This window comes from Balearica regulorum, chromosome 25 (assembly GCF_011004875.1).
Source record: "Balearica regulorum gibbericeps isolate bBalReg1 chromosome 25, bBalReg1.pri, whole genome shotgun sequence".
Lineage (NCBI taxonomy): Eukaryota > Metazoa > Chordata > Aves > Gruiformes > Gruidae > Balearica > Balearica regulorum.
In genome coordinates, this window is record NC_046208.1 from 4896697 (window position 1) to 4919003 (window position 22307).

A 22307-nucleotide genomic window follows, 5' to 3' on the forward strand; every position below is an offset into this window, starting at 1 on the left:
TGCTCGCACCAAGTAGGGAGGCAGGAGCTGGTGGAATCGATGCTCTGCAATGGGGGATGAACAGAAAGCACCTTTCCCCTTGTTTAAGCATCGATTTTGTTTCTTCTTTCTTGTCAGAGCTCTCTCTGCTGAAGCCAACACATGCTGGTAACACCAGCACCTATCGAGCACCCATGAAGTTACCCACCCCACCGAGCTCCCACACGGGAGCAGAGATCAAGCACCTACCTGGTGAGTGCAGCCACGGGATGCTGGAGGTCAGACCTCTTCTTGCTCCTGTTCACACCCGGGTGCTCCTGCTGGCTTTCCCACCCTTTATATATGCACCCAGGCACCGGTGTGCAACTGCTTACCTGCGCAGGTGCCCACGCTTCCAGCGGAGCTGATGAGCGGCTACCTGGCGTGCATGGAAACGGGTTTGCCGGACAGGGAACGCTGTTATCTGCATTGGATTTTTAGGAGTTGCTGGTTTCCAGGAAGATCCCCTTTCCTCCCTCCCCAGGCTTCTGTTGTCAGGCTGGCAGCTGTTCTGGCCAGGTCACCTAAAAGGCAGATCGCTCGCTGCCTCGGTTTCCCCATCTATGAGATGGAGAAATTCCCCTCTCCCAGCTTGTCTTTTATATCATGAGCCCTCCAGGATAAAACTTTACTATGCAAATGTACCAGCAGTAAAACGATGCTGTGTCTCAATTATATTTCTACTGTAACATGGATAAATCACAATAATAACAATGATGCCACAAAATAAGCATAATGCAGAATGAAGTTTGACCCACCAGCATTATAAAAAAACATAGATTTAAGGTAATAAATCCCCTGGCAGGATCTAGAACTACATATTAAAATAATAAATAAAACTATACATGCTAAATCTATCACCAAAGAGCTTTATAAACTGAGTAGACCAGTGGGGAGATATCAAAGCAGTCCGGGGGATTTATCTGTCCCTTTTGACGCTTCGTGTGGACCCTTTTACCATCATAACTGAGCACCTGAACCCCCTCGGGGACACAGAACTCTGCCCTGACATCTCTCTCCAGACAAATGAGGTGCAGAAAGAGCAAGTGACTTGCGTAAGATCTCATCTTTGGCCTCTCGAGAGCATCAGACCGGCGCTGATGCTGGAGCCTTTGGGATCCGGCCAGAAACCTCCTGGTGCTTCTCACGGATGGGCTACACACGAGGAAACCTGAGAGCAACCAGGGGAGATGAAAGAGGGAAAAATGAGTTGGGGAAGCCATGAAACCCTCCTGCATCAAATGGCTTTACGGGGTGTTACAGCAGGGCTGTGCATTCCTGCCTGGCTGGTTGAAAGCTGAGCACTGGCAGTGTTTGCTGGAGACAAGAGGAGAAGAGCTATTGCCCAAGCCCATAAAATGCCTTTTCTCACCTGCCTCCATCACAGCTAGTCAATACGGCGTGTACACACTGCGCTGCGCGTCGGTCCTCGCAAGGGACGCGCTGCTGTCGCTGCAGTCAATAACGCTCGATTTGGGCCAAACCCCTCCCTAAAAACCCGCGGCAGGCACGGAGATGTTTCCCAGATCCCTGCGCATTTGCTGCGGCTTATCACCAGGCAGTGAAGTGGTCCCAGCTATAAAACCTCCAGAAAGGTCAACATAGTTTTTCTCCTTGGGACCACACGTGTGTGTGGTGATGAAAAGGACGTTACACGTCAGGTTATTTTTCCCCCCCGCCCCTCCCTTTGCTGAAGAATCTGCGCAAAGCCCGTTTGACACCGATTCTCATTTTAATTGACTTTTCCAGTATTTTTTGCATGGTTATGATGGATGCAGCTGACGAGTCAGCAGATGGTGTTGGGAAGTGACAAATTAATTACCAAGAAAGGTCACTTTTTCAAAGCGCTAAACTTTCCCATGTCTTGTCCCCTTTTACCTCAAAAATGTGGCTGGCTGGCAGGTTTCCCATCCATCTGCGATGAAGCTTTTTGCATTGGAAAGGACAACCTTTACAATCAAAAGGGAAAATGAAAATTAATCATATCTCTATTAGCTGGATGCTGTCTGCCAGGTTCACCTCTTAATTATATAAGAGGACTTGAAAAGGAAGAGAAACAGAGAATTGAAAATAAGGGACCTGACTCCCTGACTTCTTCAGCAGAAGCACCAGAGTAGGTGGGAGCAACAGGCACCGTTTCTGCTCTAGGCTTGCCCAGTCCGTAAAAGCAGCTTTTAGCATGTCCCCATTACCAATGCAAAATGAGGATAAATGAAAATAAGAATCATAGCTGGAAATCTTACTCCCTAGCGTTATAATGCAAAAAAGTCTGTCCTGCTGCAGTCCCTGTAACCGTTGGCAGTCTGCAGGCCCCCTGAAACTCTCCTTGTTTTATGAAGCAAAAATTGCAGCAGAGGTTAGAAGCTTAACAAAAATATGATGTACAAAATGGAGTTGCTTGCAGTTCTGCTTGTGCCTAAAGTTAAATGTTCACCGTAATTGGGAGTAATTTTAACAGGAAACTGGCAGTAGCAGGGAAGTCCATTAAGCCATGCATCAATTGCAATGTCAAGGAATCAAGGGAAAATGAGCTCCCTGTGCCAGCGACGCTGAGCATTTGTCTCCATGTCCTGTACTTTTCCCTCCAAGTCGCTCTGTGCTCGGGGTATTTTGGCAAGTGGGTTGCATATAAAAACAGGAGATAGAAGCCAACGCGAGTCTGAAGCTGAATTTCAGCCCTAGGCTAACGCAGTGTGCGGGGAGAGTGTGAAGGACCGAAATCCCACACTGCCGCCCTGCCTGACGCTTGGTCAGCCGTTGGGGTGTCCCCCAGCAAAGCTTCCAATTTCGGGGTGAGCGTCAGGGCCGCAGCACTAGTCCTGACAGCCACCGTGGGCCAAGTCACCCTCTCTTCCCCCAACAGCCTCCCTGGATGGGGCTGGCACATACGAGAAGGGAGGACACGGCTTTGTGCACGTCCAGTTTGCTCTCGCAGCCTCTCCAGCCATCAGACTTGGAAAAGCTGGGTCCCCCAGCCCCAGTTCCCCTCCCCAGTGCTCACGGGAATATCTGTCTCACCCTGCTCGCGCTAAATTATCTTTGCTTGGAGTCAGATGGGTCAAAAACCCGGAGCGTGCTCTGCTGAATCGAACGTCTGCAGTCACACAGCTGAAGTCGGCGTGGGTAAGCCATCCATTTTGGGCTCCCGGCTCGGAGGTAGGAGCAGAAAGCTCTTTCTCACAGCCCAGGCACCGTCCTCAGCTGCCGTCTCCGCATGGACGCATTACAGATTTAGCAGGCGCTGCTGTCTGTGGCTGCCGAACGCTCCTAACGAATAAAGCACCAGTGGCAAATTTTAATGCCGTTTTCAAAATATTAACGCTAGATAAACATTTGAAGAATCACAGGCTTCAAACACGTGTTAATTTGCAGCATAAATATTTTAAGGGTGCAGACTTGCCCCTCCCGTCCCCACGCCTGCCCGGCGCCCACTTCAATTCCTCCCCACTGCTCGGCGGTGTAATGCACGGCTGCGCGAGAATCAATAGGAAGGATTTAACTCCTGCTGACTCCCTAAAACAGTTCACCCTCCTGGTTCTAGCAGCGAATAATGATCTCTGAGATTAATGGGGAATTTGTCTCGCGTTGTTTCCCTCTCCTCCCGCCCTGCCTGGTTCCTACGGCCAGCCCAGAGACCGGAGGCTCTTGCTGACGGCAGTGAGCTCTGGAGAAGGTGGAGGTCAGACGCGGGGAAGGAGGCGAAGGTTCGGACGTGCAGCAGAGGGTAGGGAGCATCCTACCGCTCGCCTTTCAGAGGCAGTGGTCTCGGTTTTACCTGCAAATGCAATGCTCTGTAGTTCATCGCCGACGTCCCCAAGTGACCCCAGGTGGAGCAGCACCTTTGCAGCAGACCCATCTCCGGTGGGGTCGTGATGATTTACACCCTCAGCAACTCACCGAGCTCCTCTGGGTCTGCAAGGCACCTGTAAGAGCCTCCCGCGGGCGTTTAGAGCCTGACACACGAGCGCTGCACCCCATAATGCCAAAGCCTCTCTGGAAACCAGGCCTGAGGTCACCTGGACACCCCAAAATTGGGGACACCTGGAAATTCTACGTGCTGCATCAGCTTCTGCATGGAAAGACAAAAGAAAGAGGAAAGCACGTGTTTCTGGTCATAGCCTGGATGGATTTAGCTTCTCTGCCGGTGGTGGTGGAGACAAGCACTGGCCACAGTGGCCTATCCTGTAACAATTGTCTTCTGTCAGAATTAAATAAAAATTTTAAAAATCCCTTTTTCATAAAAAAAACTATTTCTGTCCTTATAAAAACCTTATAATCTCTCAAATAAGGAAAAAATAAACAAGAGAAAAATGTTCCCTTGCTTTGTTTTTTTCTTCATTTTTGGTCACTCCTTTGCCATTCTCTTCCCGATCTGGAACAAGTGAAGAGAGAAAGGAGAGGAGGTGAGAAAACAAGATGGGATGCATCTCATCTGTTTCCATTTTGGTTTTCAAATCCAAACCACCGGTTTTCACTTGAAGGCTCAGGAATATTTTTAGGACTGGTAGAAAAACACGGTTCCAAGCGCGGTGAGGGATGGCTGCTCTCCCTTCGCGCCCCGGGATGCTGCAGACGCTGGGCTGGCCGGGACCCCGGGGCAGGCAAGGTGCTGCGCCCGCGGTGGGACCCTGCCTGCATCTGATAATCCAGGTGCTGGGCTGAGGCTCTGAGGCAGGGAAATCACTTAGCAGTTCAGAAAAGGAGCTCCCTACCCCACTCACTGGGAATATTTATTCGATTTGATGAAAGAGCAATTTAGTCTTTACACACACCAGGCACCCACTGACCTTTTATTTTCTTATTACCTCCTTTTACCCCCCCTGCTGTTCCGGTATCAAACAACAATATATCAGGTTAAGCATAGCAAGACAAAACGCTAAGGCACCGAGAAGTGCATTAAATCGCTGCTTTGCAGGGCCACTTGCACCATCAAATCAGCAGGAGGATGATGTACGACATTCCTGCTCGCACACGGGATGCAAACCTCAGTCCCGCGGTCACCGTGGCAGATGAAGTTTGCAGGTAGCCCTGTCTCGCAGCAGAAGGCAGCTGAGAAGGAAAGGGGAGGTGGGAGCAGGCAGGATCCAACCTCCAGCATTTGCAGTTGTTGTCCATGGAGATTATCCGTCCATGGGAGAACTGTAGCATGAAAAGGCATTGCTGTGCTCAGTGCTGCCAGCTCCCAGTAGATTTCCTGATGCAGTGGACTGGATTATGCCGGATGCCCAGGATTTATCAGCGCTTTCAATGGAGAATTGCCATTCTCATTCCAGAAACCTTCAGCAGTTAATAGCAGTTTATCTGCAACAGGGGAGAAGAGTTTGATGCTGCTTTATCTCCTTTCAGACTTTCAAGGCACCAATTCATTCAGCGAGGCAACAAGGAAACAGGGTCAGATGCCTTCAGGGTGAAAAAGAGACAGCACGCGTGGCAAGTCAACGCGCTCACTGGCGAGTGTTTCTCGTGGGAGAAACCTGGTGATCAGCGAAACACAGCAGCACATCCATCCCAGCCAGGATGCGAGGCCGGGAAAACCCAATGGAAAACTCAGACAACAGCAGAAAGACCTGCAAAGATGTTTGGGCCTGTCTAGCCAAGTCTCGGGAATCAAACTTGGTAAATTTAATCCATGGATATCTTGCTTAGGTGATGAATAGCAACCTTGGTGAAAGCCTCTCAAGCACAAAGGCTTTAGAGAGTAAACAATAAAGATTGGGAATTAAGGAAAATAAATATTTATGAAAGGAGTGGGAAAAAATCATTTTTCCAGACAATCCTGCCATTGCTTTGCTCATCTGTGCGGGGCTGTTGCATTTACCTCTCCTCTCGTGCCGTGTGGGGTGCAGGAGCTCCTGGGCAGGACCGTGTGCTCAGGAGGTTTGTGCAGAGACACAACTACCGCACGAGCAGCGCAGAGGCTGGAGGGAGCACACATCGCACGTGGAAAGGAAAAAGAGGCAGCAAATGGGAAGGGAGTAGGAGCTGCAAAAGGAAAGGGTGGTTGTACCAATGTGGGGTTCAATGTGCACAGGAATCGGTGCAGACCCCGCCGCTGGTTTCACTGGCTGCAGGTCAAGCCCCAAGTGCCGGGACTTGGCACGGCCCAGAGACAGCATCGTTACGTAAAGGGATGGGGAGAAGCCCAGGATGGGCTGGATGGAAGAAATGAATCCAATTACAGGATGAAGGGCAAAGGGAGAGAAAAGGACACGTTTGGTCTGGAGCAAATCCCTAGAAGGCTTTAAAGCAGGGACAGCAAGAAGAGGACAAAAATTAATTCCAATGCAGGACACCCAGCCGCCACCGAGAGGAACAGGGATCTCAAAATGGGGCAAAAGGCAGGGGATGGGGCTCTTCAGCTGGCTGAGAACATGGCCAGGGCAGTGACATGAGGGATTCTCCCTGGGACACCCAAAGTACCACCAGGATGTGGCTCTTCTGGGACCTAGAACACCGGGTTGGCTTTCGTGGTCTATAGGGACATTGGAGCAAGGAGCCAGCCCAGCCAGGGCCTGCTGGAAAGCAGAAAACAAGCAAACGAACCCCAAATTTCCTCTGTACTCTTTCCCAAAAGATTATAACCCAGCTGGCCGTGTCACAGCAGTCTCCAGGCTTCCACAGAGAAAACCAAGGGTTCTGCACTAGAAATGAAAAAAAAAAATGACCCAGTTATGACAAAACGAAACAGCATGTATAAAGCATTGCTGCAGAGGGCTACGAACATCCACAATAAGACCCTCAGGAATAACAGGGTTCAACTTCAAATGAGGTTTACAAATGAAAAATAAAAGAGCTGGATTATTTCTATTTGCCTAAACCCCCTTTTCTGACTGCTCAGCCGTTCTCAAAGCAGGTGCTGCTGGACACTGCAGAACAAAAGTGGTCGTGCTATGCTCTTGCATCCCTCTGGAATTAAATGAGAGCCTTTCTTTTGCCTTTCTGACTTTGCAGTTAAGCACCTGCCACTAGTTGGGCAAAGCAGAGCTTGGAGAGAAGAGCTGGACATAGATACCTGATTCCCAGTTCTCCCTGTTAACTCCTGCCTAACACCCACCTGGCTCCAACAGCCCATAAACCAGAATAAAATCCAGCAAGGGACTGACTGCAGTTTGCGAAACAGGAGGATCTCACAGGAGCAGACAGCATCTTCTCCCTTGCATTGGCCATCACCCTCATCAAAGGACGGCTTGCTCCCTTGCACGGCTGCCAACTTACAGAGAAATGCGCTGGTGCAGCTTGGATTCGCGGGGCTGTGCTGGCTGCTCATCCCGTGGTGCTGTGTGGCCGGTGAGACTGTCTTGCAAACCTGCCTACTCTGCTACAGCCCCGGTTTATCACTTAGTTAAAAGTGTTGACAGCACCACACGGCGTGGTGCAGGTTCACAGCTGAGCCGGGATTGCTCAGCTCCTTGGCAAGAAAATGACAGGTCCCAAAGACTTTCTGTCTCTCCAAGGAAATCCTACGGCGCTTGCAGGGATGTTACCTGGATCAGCAGCAGGAGGAAAAGCCTAGGAGGTGACAGGGCCCTGCTTGCTTGCGAATGCCACGCACACGAGATGCGGTTGGCAGTGGTGAAGCTCTCCCCACTTCCCAGCTGCCTTCTGGCTCTGGTGCCTCCACCCCCTGCGAGGCTGTGCTGGTGCGGAGCCCGGAGACGGAGCGGTGATGGGGACCTGCACGGAAACAGGAGCTGGGGTTCCTCCTGCCAAAACCCGTGGGTGCAGCAGCCCTTTGGGGGCTGCGAGCAAGGCAGGAGACAGGCTTCTGTGCACATTTATTTTGGGGGAAAGCAGCCAGGGCATGATACAAAGAACCTCCCTCCGCACCACCAGATCCTTGTCCTGGGTGGATGTAACCGTGCAAGCCCGGAGAGGCGGCAGGCAGCCGGCCCCGGCGTCGCGGCTACCGGCAGAGGGCACGGCTGCCGCCTCGGAACTGCCGGCCACGGCCAAGTTAATCCCTGCTGGGGGAGGAACGGCCCACCGAACCAAATTGTAAATACATCTGTGTCCTCCTTCTCCCTGCCACACATTTAAATCTATTTGATCCACTCTAATGGATTGATCTACAAGTTTGTGCACACACATCCTGCTTTGGACGGGTCGGCTGGCAGCACCTCGCCCATCACGACCTGTCAGCTCCACTCAGCCTCACCTCCGCCGGGAGCCACTGGGAATGAATCCAATTACAGGATAAAGGGTTTTCTTCCCCTCCATATGGTCTCTATAACGCTCCGGCTTTATCTTGCTTTAACCCCTTTCCTGGCGAGGGAGCTCACAAGCCCAGCGTAAGCAGCTCAGCGCAGCGGCCACGCGTGGATGCTATCTGATATGGGGAAACGGGGTCTTTCCAGGGCAGCGGGGGGTACCAGGAGGCACCGCAGCATTTACCTGCCTGTCAGGTAAATGGAACGAGGAACGAGCCCCTCCGGAAGGGAGATTCAGGGCAGCACAGTACAAAACCAGCCAAAAGCACAAAAGCGAGCTCGGCACTGTTTTGCACTCGGCGTTGGTGCTCGTGGCCAAGGTTTGAGATCCTGCACGCTAGCCCACCACCAGAATTTAAGCACCGATGTTTGCTTCATGACTGATTTCTATTGCTTTTGCATTTCTCTACGCCTTGGTCTGCAAGTCATTCCCCGCCTGCCCTGCAGCAGGTCGCTCCTGTGCCTTTGCCCCAGCAGCAACGAAGGATGGGGAGAGCACCGCAAAGGGCTCCCAGCTGCCACCGCTCCGGGAAACCCACCTCCCCCGGCACATCCGCGTGGTTTGCTCTGCCTGTCGCTCGAGCCTGGTGAACCAACCGTATCAGCTCAGTGCAAGTCAGTTATTTGATTATAATTATCATTTCTTGCTTTACACAGGACATGAAAGCCCAGAGCAGCTCAGGGCTCCGTCACGCAATGTGCTGACAAACAATGAATAAGAGACAATCTCATCTCAAAGAGCTTAGCAAAGCAGAAAAAACCTGCAAGAAGGAAGAAACCCCTTTCTTTTCTTAAGGACAGACACAATGAAAGCAAGCCTCTCCTCTCGCATTAAACGGGGCCTGAATTTTGCTATTGCCTTCTTTGTCATTGAGTCAGCACAGAAAACAATTGAGAGCTCTCTGGGAGACAGCCGTAAGGTTTCCCTGCTAAGAGAACCCAAATTAAAGCCATCACTTTCCATTTCGGCGGCAGAGGCGCAGAGGGAACCGAGGTTGCATTCAGGACGCGTCCCGGAGGAACCAGCTATCCTCTCCGGTGTCATTTCCCTACGCTGAGTTTATTCGAGGCCTTCGGCATTGCTCCGGCCATGGCTGACCTGCGGAGAGCTCTAAATCCACCAGCCTCGAGGTGTCGACCGAAACATCGACCTCAGCTCGCAGGGAGAGAAAGCCGAGGCCACGAGGACAGCTGGGAAGGGACAGACCCCTGTTCGCTCGACAGAGGCGACGCAGGCTTACCTGCTCCATATTCAGCTCCCGGAAAGGGGAAGGGTCCCGGTCCAGAGCTCGTTGAAGGTCCAAGTCCTCTTGGTCTGGTTGTTGCAATCCTCTGTATGAAAGGTTTCTGGGCACCATGCATGAAGGCAAAGTTGCGCCATGGCTTAGCTGAAAGGCGGAGTGGAGAGGGTCTGTGCTGAGCAAGGAAAAAAATCTCTGTACAAAAAGTCGTGCTGATGCTTTCCCCACAGCCCAAACAGACTGTCGTTTCACCTCTTCTCCCCATAGCTGGGCTTCATTTGTACAACTCTTTACTCTTTAGGAGAAGACGGGACACGGCAAAGATGTGGCAGAAAGTCTCACAGAGATGGGAGATGAAAATTACTTTCTGGGAGATGAAAGTTAACTTTCCCATGAGATAACCGTGTCCATGTACAAAACCTCAGAGAAGCACCAGAGCTCTCAGCTGCTGCTGGCACTGACAGCAAGGTGCAAGACTTTTGAAGGTGGACCATCATAGTTAAATCTTTTAACTGAAAAGAGTTGCTTTCTACCATGGAAGTTTGGCAGGACACGCTGGAATTGAGATGCACACATGGTTATGTGTATTAGCATTTCTGGGTTCTCCTTTAACTAATTCTGCAAAAAACATGCCCAACTTTTGTACATCCAAAAGCATGACTACAGCCAGGAGAGGCATGAAATTCCTCCAGGGAAAGCTTTATGAGAAGTAAGGCCATGGGACTTCTCCACAAGAAACTCTTTCCCTCGAGGAAGACCTAGACTGGGAATTTCATGACTGGTGGTTTCATGGACACGCGGTGAGATACTTCTGAGAGGCATGGACATCGCATCCTTGTCCCAAGGCGCCTGAGGCTGATGTGACCCACTTACTCTTGCCACGTCCTAGTTCTGCTCCTCTTGGACCTGTGCAGATGGATCAACAGGTCAGCGATTAGGACACCATTCATCCCACCCACGCCCCTTAGCCTTCCGCTCCTGCCCTCTAGCTCTGAGACACTCCAGTCTTGCAGAAGACCTCATTCATCCAGCAAGACAGCATTGACTTTTTCCATCCCCCCTTGTCTTGGCAGAGGGCAGCAGTGGGAAAGAGGCTAACAGCTTACCGCATTAACAGATCAGGGCCATTAACGCCACCAGATGTCAGAGATTAATGGAAGAGCTTCGCTAAGGCGCCTTAGGCAGGTCTCCTGGAGAAGGAGAACCCATGACCCAAGAAGGAAAAAATGGGGAAAGAGCTTGGGATGGAGCGTTGGTGCTCCAAGCTGGCACTGACCCTGCTGAGAAGGGTTTCACGGTTTCGAGTGTGCTGGGGTGGGATCCTGCACCCCAAACTGACTGTTAAGAGACTGGGAGAAGCTTCTTTCCATCCCACTTGCTCTCCAAGCATGGCTACAGGCTGGTGCTGGTCTCTGCACTGTCTCTGGAGGGATCCACCAGGACATCAGCATTGCTGAAGCTTTACCTTCCCTCCCCCACGGCACTCGGGCTCTGCTTCTCCAGCAAGCAGTGGCGCTTTGTCAGGCCGGTTTTAGAGCCGTGGCTAAGGACCCTTCCTAAACCCTGACAATCCTTGCAAAGCTGCAACCCAGACCAGCGTCCCACTTGCTGGGATGGGGAGGAGGCTCGGGTGGGAAACGCTCACCAGCAGCTCCCTGGGAGACAGCGAGCCCCGGGGCTGGCTGTGCCCCATCCATCCCTGACGGGATCCATCCTGTCCTGCCAGAGATCCTTGGAGGATCAGCTGAATAACGTATGTCCTTTAGCCCAGAGAGCAGGCAAGGCAGCGGAGGAAATTCACAGTGTCTCTAGCACAACCAGGGTGCATGATCCGGGGTGTAATACGGCCAAGAGACTGTCCCCAGAATGCCGTATTTACCAAGACTGCAGACACTGCGATGGGAAGCGGCTTCCCGTCCTGCCTTTGCACAGCTCCGTGCACACGGGTGGCACTTGGCCGTGTCGGCAGAGCCCGGTTTTGCTCTGCGATGGAGACACGTGTCCATAGCAGGCAGCGCCAACGCCGAACCAGGCGCCCAACGCACAGAGCAGCCAGACAGCCAGAGCCGAGCCCACGGCTCAGCCCTGCGGAGCTCGGTCCAGCCTTCCCCCGGCCACCCCACCCGGCCACTGGGGCAGAGCTGGGCACTCCCCGTCCCCCAAACGCTCCCACGGAGTCCGTCAGCCACCCAGGGACACCCCAAAGGCTGTGACCCACTGCGGACCCATCTCCCCATCAATCACCCGAAGCAGCCGCTCCCCAGCTCCCCGCCGCTCCTCCTGCCTTTCCCCTCTTCCAAAGGGCTCCCCACCCCATCCCTTCCTCCCCCCAACTCCTTAAACAATATTAAACACTTAATTAATACGCTTTAATGCAGGTTTTGGGGCCAACTGGCTGCTTAGAGGGTGCTTAAACCATCAACCCCTCTCAATCCCGTTGCCCTTGTCATACAAAGTTAGCCGAGCCCCTAATCCGGCCTCCCCCCGCACTCCCTCGAGGAGGCCGAAGGGTATAAAACGGGGGCACCACCAGCCCTCGGCGCGGAGCAGGGGGCAGCGCACCACCTCCCGTCCCCTCGGAATGTACTGTTGTTCTTATTAATTCATTCATTTTTTTGAGGGGGGAGCCTTTAGCTGGGTATTTTTTTCCACATTGGGGGGTAGGGCTTCCTTTTTTTTTTTTTTAATTTGGGTTGAAGCAAAATTAATTACAAAACCAGAGATTTCATTTAAAAAAACCCCATCAACTTAAAAGCAAAAAGCAGCTGCCGTAGCATTGGCAGGATGAATGGGACGGAAGGTATCAATTTTTACGTGCCTATGTCCAACAAGACAGGGGTGGTGCGAAGCCCCTTCGAGTACCCCCAATATTACCTAGCCGAGCCCTGGAAATACCGCGTTGTGTGCTGCTACATCTTCTTCCTCATCTCCACCGGTTTGCCCATCAACCTCCTCACCCTCCTGGTCACCTTCAAACACAAGAAGCTCCGGCAGCCGCTCAACTACATCTTGGTCAACCTGGCGGTGGCTGACCTCGTCATGGCCTGTTTTGGTTTCACGGTCACCTTCTACACCGCCTGGAACGGCTACTTCGTCTTCGGACCCGTGGGCTGTGCCGTGGAGGGCTTCTTCGCCACGCTGGGAGGTAAGGGCTGTGGGGCGGGTGCTTGGACCTCGCTTCTTCAGGGCTTTAGGAGCCCAGCTCCACTCCTTCATCGTGCTGCAATGCCCGTGGCATCCCTGCTGTGCAGAAAGCCATCTCACGCTGCTGCGGTGGCACAGCTCGTTGCACGGGGCAGAGCTCGCCATGCAAGGCGCTGCTGCCCCGCGGCTTAAAGACGGGGACGAAACCAGAGATTTATGCAAGTTTGATCTTGATACCAAGAAGCGCCCATCTCATGGCGAGCTGGGCAGCTGCAAGGAAATGAACCACGGGATCCCCGTTTGCAGGATCAAACCTGGGGCCATCTGGGCACGCTGCCCGGCGTGCGTTCAGGGGGTTCGCGGCCATCAGAGACCTGCTGGGGATGGCCACGTCACGTCCTTGAATCAATGTCAAGCATCTTTGCTAAAAGCCTTTTCTCGGGAGAAGGTGAAGCATTGGGGAGGGTTCGGGGGGAAGAGGCATCCCTTGGGAGAGGGACCCTGCAGAAGGGGTACGGGCACGGAGAGGAGGAGACGAGGAGAGGGCTCACAGCTTATGTAGGGGCAAAAGGAAGATGTGGCAGCTCTCGACCAGAAGAGCAGCAGTGCGGAGGGGAAGGAGGATTCGGATTTGCGCAGAGCCAGGGAAACCAGGCCCAGGCTTTGCAGCAACTTCTCAGCTCTTGTCCCAGTTGCTCCCGATTTGGGTGCCCTTGGGAGCTTCCTTATTTCATTTCTCAGGGACATGAGAGCCGCTAACACTTCGCCCTGCAGAAAGCCCCCGTGCAAAACAGGGAAAATTCATTTTGCACCCTGTGCCCACGCAGCCAGCCGGGCCCACACGACACCTCGTGATGGATCTGACAACCGCTAATCCTTGCTGCAGAGATCTATAACCACTGCAAGGACTTCATTTTTTCTTTTTTTTTTCCCCTAAATGGGGCAATTTCCTGCAACGATGCTGATCTAAAAAAAAAAAAAAAAAAAAAAAAAAGAGATATGGATATTCTGCCAGGCAAAAGCAAAGCTGAATGTCCTGATCCAAGCCAAGGACGGGCTTGGTCTCAGGGTCAGAAGATCCTGTGGGTCTGCACCGTTTCTGACCGAGTGAGCCTGCAGGCTTGCAGGCAGCAGAACTTGTCGTTCGATGGCTGTATCTAGGAAAGACCAAGGCGGCTCCTGTTCACAGGGAAGAAAGTTTGAAGGGAAGCAGTCACCGTGCGAGCAGCAGGTCTCCAGTGAATCCTAGCACAGGGTGTAGTTATCAGCAGATTATCACAGCTGGGGGCATTAGCAGGCTTACAGCACCGACTAAACGCTCCCAATCCCCTGAAGTTTAATTATCCCTTATAAATACATGTGCACGCATGCCCACCCACACAGCCTCCCCGTACGCCCCCCCGATCCAGCACTGGCGGAAGACTCATGAAATACACATTTAAAGGCATCAACAGGTTTGGACACATCTGGCATCTTTGCCGGAAATCGTGCTTCCTCTCACCCAGGTGGAATTCACCCCCTTGATTTTTAAATGATTAAAACCCATCACGATCCCCTCCTCCGTCGCCAGCATCCCGCTGCAGCACAGACGCTCCACGCTCCCAGACTTCCTGCACGTTACAGCCAGGAGATTCTCAGTTATTCAATAGGATGCCGGTTATCCCTTGCTGATCCCAACGCCTCGGTCCCCTCAGTTCTTCGCTGTGACCACAAGACCACGAAGGGAAGATCAAGCCCACCACCATACCTTCTCTCTCTCCCTCCCGCAGGCCAAGTCGCCCTGTGGTCCCTGGTCGTCTTGGCCATAGAGCGCTACATCGTCGTCTGCAAACCCATGGGAAACTTCCGCTTCTCCGCAACCCATGCCATGATGGGCATCGCTTTTACCTGGATAATGGCCTTTTCCTGTGCCGCTCCACCCCTCTTCGGCTGGTCCAGGTGAGTCAAAGGATGCTCAGCGGCAGCCCCAGCTGTGTGCAAACACCCAGGTAGGACAAAACTCCCTGGGCTCCAGCTGAGCGGGGAAACGGGGCGAGTCAGAACAGAACCGGGACCTCAGCTGCCAGTCTTACCATGGCTCGGTGTCCCCTAACGAAGGCAGCCACAGGCTCAGCGCCTTCAGCTCCAGTCGCCCTCTGTGCTCCCTTTACGCTCTGCAGAGAAACCGGCACGGCTCACCCATGCTGTGACCGGCCCGTTTCTCTCCGCAGACAGTAAAGACCGTGTGGATGACCAGGCCAGCAGGCAAGGCTGCTCTGGGAGCCCTGCAGCACCTTTCCCAGCACCCCTGCCCCTCTCTCCCCTGAGCCCATCTGTCCTGCTCCCAGCGCTGCAGCACATTTTAGCCCCCCACCAACAAACGCCCCCCAACAAAACCAGAGGCAGCGCTGGCTGCTCGCTAGGCTCGTGAGTGTGACCTCCAAGCAGCTAAAGACCACGTCTGGCTCTTGCACCCACATCCCGGCCAGGAGCCAAAGGCCTCCCGGAGCGTAAGGGAGGAGCTGAGGAGATGGAGGCGATGTCTCCAAAGCTGCGGCTCCAGCCCCTCCTGACACCCCGCTGCAGAGCTGCCCTGTGGGGTCGCAGCAAGCCCCCACCATGTGCAAGAGGTGGCTTTGGGGCAGCAAAGTCCCTTTACCTGCACTGAGGCACGGCCCTCGAGAGCTCGGACCCACCAAGCTGGCGGCTCTGTCCCCGCTCAGCATCCCTCCATCCGCACAGGGAGAGCAGGCGGTTCCCGGCAGGCAAGTGCTCAGCCACGTGGGAACGAAATAAACGGCCCGTTGTCCGTGGGAGGGAGCGAGCGCCACAACAAACCGGTGCTACGTGCCCCAGTGCAATGCGTCGGCACAGCTCGCTGCCGGCCCCGAAGGAGCCGCACGCTGCAGGGCCAGCGAGGCCGGGTGCACGGGGTGCAGAGGGGGAGCAGCTCACCCAACACACGCGTGCCAGTCTACAAGCTTCCCCCATCCTTGGGGAATTCGGTCCTCGTGTTGAACCCCTCCCGCCACCCCCAGGGAGGGTCCTGGTGAAGATCCTAACCTCTCTCCCTGGCAGGTACATGCCGGAGGGGATGCAGTGTTCCTGCGGCCCCGACTACTACACCCACAACCCCGACTACCACAACGAGTCCTACGTCCTCTACATGTTCGTCATCCACTTCATCATCCCAGTCGTGGTCATTTTCTTCTCCTACGGGCGCCTCATTTGCAAAGTCCGAGAGGTAACGACGGGAGGGGATGAGTGGGGACAGGGTGGGCAGCTCAGGCAGGAGAGGGGAGGTGGTTTGGGGATGGAAGGCTGCGGGGTGCCCCTCATCACCCCCCCACACCCGCCCCCCCCCTGCAGGCAGCTGCCCAGCAGCAGGAGTCGGCCACGACCCAGAAGGCCGAGAAGGAGGTGACGCGGATGGTGATCCTCATGGTGCTGGGGTTTATGCTGGCCTGGACGCCCTACGCCGTGGTGGCGTTCTGGATCTTCACCAACAAGGGAGCGGACTTCACCGCCACGCTCATGTCAGTGCCTGCCTTCTTCTCCAAGAGCTCCTCCCTCTACAACCCCATCATCTACGTCCTGATGAACAAACAGGTGAGGTGCCCCGTGTCGTGCGGGATGAGCCTCTGCCCGTGGCTTACCGGCACGCCTGGGGTCACCGCAGGCACCTTGCTCCTCCCTGGGAGTGACTGTGTCTCAGCCTGGGGGGAGCAGCGAGCGTGGGGCTGTTGGGGGCTCTCAGTGCAGCGGCACGTCCCCGCTGGTCCCCGGTGCCATCATTCTCCGTTTCTCTCCCTCCTTCAGTTCCGCAACTGCATGATCACCACGATCTGCTGCGGCAAGAACCCCTTTGGGGATGAAGACGTCTCCTCCGCCGTGTCCCAGAGCAAGACCGAGGTCTCCTCCGTCTCCTCCAGCCAAGTATCACCTGCATAGACCATGGACAGTTTGAACTGGGGCGACCCGCCGGGCTCGGGGACCGACAGACACCCACAGTCTCATCTCACGCAGTCACTCCCTTGTGCACCGACACCCCCCCACACGAGAAGTTAGCTGTGCACCTACTGCGGTAGCTCCCCCCCACTCCCACGCGCAGACCCCCGGCCCTGGGCACGCTCGCTGGGGCACCCTGCGCCCACTGCCGCACACACGGCACGCCGGGCTCTTCCACGCTGACACAGCCCCTTGCAGGGGAGCCCAGGTCCTTTCCTCAGCTCCCAGGAGCTGCTCAGCTTTTGGGGACTGTCCCTACCTGCCCCAAGGGCCAACAACCGCCCCCCCGCTTTGTTCACATCCTGTTAAAACAGCAGCAGCCAGCCGGAAACCCCAAACTGCAATATTTTCCTCCCTGCTGCTCTGAAACACGCTCCCTGCTAGCATCCCCTTTCCCTGGCGCTCAAGGGAGTGGCGCAGAGGCATTCGGCCCTCATTTGCAAAAAATAAGTATAATGACAAAGCACCATTGCAAAAACCCCAGAAGCACGATGATCCCGTGGCTGGAGCGATCCCGGCTGCCCCCGCCGGCACCCGAGCCCGGGGCTCACCGGAGCCGCACGCCCCGCTGCCGGCACAGCCGACGGAAATCCATACCCGTAGTCTTTATAAATCAATATAACGAATGGAGCTGGGAGCGGGCTTCGCTTCAAGCCCCACTCCCTGTATCCCCAAGACAACACTGTAGATATATTTTTTTTGTCTTGGAACCTGTAAATATTTGCTCTCGTACTTTGAAGTCTCTATCTTTCTCAGTCCTTTCCTTCCTCCTCCTCCTCCCGACTTCAAGGCAGAGAAACCATCTTTCACCTCCGCTCCTGCCGGCCGGACGCGCACGGCCAACCTTGGAGGGTGGGACTGGTACCCGAGCGCTTTCCTGTACATATTTTATAAATAAATAATATCGTGTCAGCACAAGGACTTCTACAGTCAAGAAGTAGGGATTAAAAAAAAATAAGAAATAAACAGAAGCAGCACAGAGAAAAATACAGACGCTCAGTCCTTGTCCTTTCTCTTGGGCTGTGCCGACAAGATGCCGGTGCCCAGCCGACAAAATGCAACGCTGCTGTTGGAGACACAAGCCCGGAGCTGTCTCAAAAGGAAAGGGGACCTGTGGGTCACCCCGGCGAGGTGATGGTCCCGTTAGCTGGAGCGCCGAAGGGTTTAGAGGCAAACGGAGACACAGACAGGGCAGCCGGTGCCACTGCTTGCACCACGGCCCTTGCTGCCCAGCCTACCACCAGTCTGTCTTTTTTTTTTTTTTCCCCATCCTTTAATATTTAAGCATCCCCCACGTAGCCTTAAATAAAGCTTCAGCAGAGAGCTTTTTGCAGAGTTCAAGCTCCCCTCCCCGCGGGGCCCTTCGAGTCAGCGTCGTTAAGGAATTGGCAGAGTCAGGGAAAAATTGTTCCCTGTGTCAGTGAATTTGTTACCGAGCCGGCTGGGGAGCAATCCTGAGCGCTGTCGCTGCCGGGGCTCTCGCCCTCTGCCACCCTCCCCGTTCAGCACACACGTGGCCCTTCTCAGGCATTTTTCCTCCTTTTTTGGTCCAAAGCAACCAAAACCGGCGGGCGGCCCAAGGCTCGTCCCCGGGATGGGGATGCAGGAATAGAAACCACCTTTTGCTCCAGACCACGGCGGCCGTGCCCTGGGCGGGGGGAAGGACGCAGCCCCCAGCTCTGCGGGCACCCTCCTGCCTCCCCAGCCAGCAGCACTGCGCCTGCACCCGCCCCAGTTTGGGGCTCCCGGCCAGCGCCCGACGCGGGGTCACCGCAGGAGCGGGTCTCGGCACCTCTCCTGCACCGACAGCCGCGCTGAATGATTCACGGCCCCCTCTCCCCGGGTCTCGGGAGCCCCCTCCCCTCCCCAGCACGAAGCCCATCTCCTTTTGTTCTTTGCAGCGAGGGAGCAGCGGAGGAACGGAGGCACCGGGGCGTTTTTATAGCGAGTGATTGAACCTGCCGTGCGCGAAGGAGGCCTCCTCGGCGTCGCTTATCTCCCCCCCTAGACTTTTGAGCACGATATATTATGGGCACGCAACCCTCCATAGCCACACACCCTGCACAGAGCACGGTGCCTGGCTGCGTATCCCCCGCCCCGACTTTTTTCTTTTTTTAAGCACTGCAGTTACAGGTGAGGGCTGCTCAGCTTTCGCTGCCGTGCAGCGATGCTGGAAGAATTCACAACGATGTAGCAGGCCCCGGAGGAGGGCCACAGCAGCCCGTGACCCATAACAGGGAGCTCCGGAGAGCCGGGGATCACCCCGGGGTGGGCTGAGGCTTTGCAGCCGAATCTCCCCCGGGCACGAGAGGGATGGAGCAGAGCGGCTGCGGCTCGCTGGGCAGTGGCAGATGCTGGCAGCGGTGCCTTCTGCCCGCCCCCACCTGCACACAGCAGCCAGCTGCTTCGCCAGATGTGTCACTGCCTGCGACACCGCAGCGGACCAGCGAGCATCGTCTGGAAAGCCAGCGGAGGTCAGGAGCCCCCGGCCTGCCCCCGCAGCCCCCCCGGGGGTGCTTTGCAGAAGGCAGCGGAATAGTTTTACCTCCTCGGTGCAGCCACCCTGCTGCAAGGAGCCTTCTCGAGGTGGACATCGCCCAGACAGGCTGTGCACACACGGGACCCCGAGCACGGCTGGCCAGCGACGCTCCGAGGTGCGGGCAGCTTGAAGTCATGCACGGTGCAAAGGAGGAGCTGCTTTATTTGGGTCGAGGCTGCGGATGGGAGTAAAAAGAGAAACCTGTCCCAGGAGAGCAACCCCCCCGCTCTGCCTCCAGCCCCCCTCTATCCGAGGTGGCCCCGCAGCAGCAGATGATGCTTACCCTCTCCTTGAACAAACCCTTGCGAAAGATTAAAGCATCCAAGTTGCAGCACGGGTTCCCCTAGAAGTGTGCGGCTCGGCCAGGCAGGAGAGGAGTGCAGCAGCCGAGCAATCTGAAAGAACTGAAACCTCATCGATTCACCCTTTCAGTAGCCAAAAGCACCTGATGGAAGGGGGGTTTGGTGTTTGTCCCCCCTCCTTGTTTTAAATGCTGCTTTTTGGAGGTTTAAAGTCATAATTTTCTTGCAACTGCCCGCCAGGCCATCCTCCCCTCATTTTTCAAATCCAGGGGCTTTTAAAGATGTCCCTTATTGATCCAACACTTATTTATATGCGAACAATAGGAGAAGTTGCTTAGTTCAGTTATTAAATTTAGAGAGCTGGCAAAAGCAATCAGGAGATATATCACTTAAGAGGAGATTAAGAGAGAAGCAGCAGGAGCCTGGATTCTGACCCCATGTTTCAGATTGGTTTATATGTGTATATCTATGTATTTTTACTGCTCAGATGGCAACATAATAAAATGATACAATTGTGCACTTTGCCCACAGGGTTTTATCACTAATTGATTTTGCAACAGCTCATCTAATCTCGATCTGAACAGCTTTTGCGTGGGCTGCGTTGGAGGGGACTGTCCCGGCCAGGGGCATCTCCTGGCAGAGGGAGACCCAGGGCTGGGGGGCTGCAGCCAAACCGGGAGCACGATGAGCACGGGGAAGAGCTCGAGCTCGGTCCCACCATCGTCACCAAGACAAAGCCTGGGCACGAGCTGCTCGCCGCCCTTGAGGCGAGGAAGTCATGCCCGGCCTCTTCCTCGGCTCAGCCCGCGGGGTTTGCGTGCCCCGGCCAAAACTGCCAAGGGCTCGGACCTCGAGGCGAACCGAGTCGGCGGAGGAGCAGTGCAGGATCCGACCCGTCCCCATCCCCGAGCGCCGGTGGCACACGTGTCACTCCTCACCTTCTCTGCCGGGACCGTGGCGTGCTGTCACTGCTGCTGGTGCCAGCAGATCAATATTTCCCATGCTTTGGAAAGGCAGACAAATGAGAACCTGATTTCAAGATTCCTTAACTCATTTTCACACAGTTAAGCTTTAATCCATCTTCATTATGTTTCCTTTTCACTAAAGCTCCTCATATTACAAGGACAAGACATCCAGTGACAATTATTTGTTCTTTAAAATTTGATGAGCTTCATATGCAGATCGGATCTGGGCACAGCAGACCAGCTTGGCATATCTATGAAATAACTGTTCAGTTAAATAACCCGGGGCAGGAGCTACCCTTTCGGAGCCTTGGACAACCCACACCTTTCCCATACGGGAAATGCCCACGTGCACTAGCCCTAAGGAACTGGGACATCCCCAAACCCAGCCCCAACGTCCCACCCTTGCAAAAAAAAAAAAAAAAAAAAAATTCAGGAGTTACTTCTTCCACTTTTCCATGAATACATTGATATTGTCAGGCACTGCTTGCTTGCAATCAGCAAGGACCATTCCAGCATCACTCATTCATAGCAGAGCAGGTACCGTCACCTTCTCCAGCGCCGTTGGCCTGAGGTTGCTCAGCAGCCCCTGGCTGCTACCACCTAAATTCACATGCAATTGAGGAAAGCAGCCAGACTTGGCCAGGAAACAGAGACAGCTGGAAATTCAGGCCCAAAGGGCATTTCAGTGTCGAACTCTTATCCCCGCTGCAGCTGGGATTGCTCCTCCTTACCCAAGTATTGCCGTCATCTGTTTTAGGAAAACTGCAGTAATTGGCTCAATTCATTTTAAATCAGTTATCGTTTGTGCAAGCAGCAGTCAGGGGAAAAGCAGCTTGTAGTTAATAACATCCCTAATTTGGAGACATCCGCAGGGATGAGGAGGGAGAGCTCAGCGAGGGGCCGTTCTTTGGTCCCTGCCCCGCGGTGGCTGCGCGAGTCCCCTGCAGCTGCAGGGCACAGACCCAGATCCTGCACCAAAACACAGGGACAGATGTGGGGTGCGAGGCTGCAAGGTTTGAGACACGGTCCTGGGCAGGCACCATGCCATACGGCACTCATCCTGCCCCAGGGCTGATCCCCTTTGGGCTGGGACATCGCTTTCTGGGGTTTCTCCCGGGACACATTTATCACGTCTGAGCACAGAAGCGGCAGCCGGGATGCCGGAGGGTCTGGCTCTGTCTATTTGTCTCTGCCAGAGGAAAAGCATCTCCTTGTCTGGCCACGCCAGCAGCTCTGGCGGCAATAAGATAGGACTCAAAACTCGCCCCTTCTCTCTGGGCCATGACACCGAGAGGGCTGGGGGGGGTCCAAATCCCCTCTCCGGGGTGCATGGACCCCAGTTCCATGGGGAGCAGCTGCCGGGGTTAGAGCTTGGCAGAGGCCAAGAGTTCCCCCTGCCAGTGCCGGGGATGTGCCAGGGGCACGCTGCAGAGCCAGCGGCCTCTCCTCCACGAGGCTGAGCCCAGGGACACGCAGGCAGGGTTTGCACCCCCAGGAGGGTGCACGAGCACCCATATTCATGCCACCTCCCGGCGTGGACATCCCCAGCCTGTGCAAACGCTCTCCAAATCCATCACCGCTGCCTGCGTCATGTTAGCAGCAATAAAAAGATTCAAACAGCAATTCCTTACTTTTATGAACAAATGGCCCTGGATGGATGATTCAGGCAGCATTCAATTCCCAGCAAGAAAGTGTCAGCAAAAACCCAGCCTCTTTCATGTAGGTGGATAACTGCAAATAAAAGTAGGGAATTATTAGCACTTAATACTTGGTGGGTTTTTTACTCCCTAGTGCTCTTCTCTGGTAGATGCCAGGCACTTTAGATAACTAACGGGGAGGGGGGGAGCCTTGCCGAGGGGAGATGCACGGATTGCGGGGACGGCTCCGGACACCCAGACCATCCC

The 22307-nt window shown here is 54.5% G+C and overlaps 2 protein-coding genes across 2 annotated transcripts in view; one reads left to right on the forward strand and one right to left on the reverse strand.

Annotated features, from left to right (window-relative positions):
- Positions 1-22307, reverse strand: part of UQCC2 (ubiquinol-cytochrome c reductase complex assembly factor 2) — a 92213-nt gene that overhangs the window by 49195 nt on the left and 20711 nt on the right. The window lies entirely within an intron of this gene.
- LOC104638557 (green-sensitive opsin) lies at positions 12161-16540 on the forward strand. Its single transcript, XM_075775590.1, has 5 exons — positions 12161-12611; positions 14380-14548; positions 15668-15833; positions 15959-16198; positions 16409-16540. Exons 1-5 carry the CDS (start codon positions 12251-12253, stop codon positions 16538-16540), a joined length of 1068 nt encoding a protein of 355 aa, XP_075631705.1. The 5' UTR covers positions 12161-12250.

Excerpts from the sequence above, each read along its gene's own strand:
- LOC104638557 (XM_075775590.1), top strand. The coding sequence starts at position 12,251 with ATGAATGGGACGGAAGGTATCAATTTTTACGTGCCTATGTCCAACAAG. Across the intron at positions 15,834-15,958 it reads TCATTTGCAAAGTCCGAGAG|GCAGCTGCCCAGCAGCAGGA; the intron begins GTAACGACGGGA and ends CCCCCCCTGCAG. Across the intron at positions 16,199-16,408 it reads ACGTCCTGATGAACAAACAG|TTCCGCAACTGCATGATCAC; the intron begins GTGAGGTGCCCC and ends TCCCTCCTTCAG.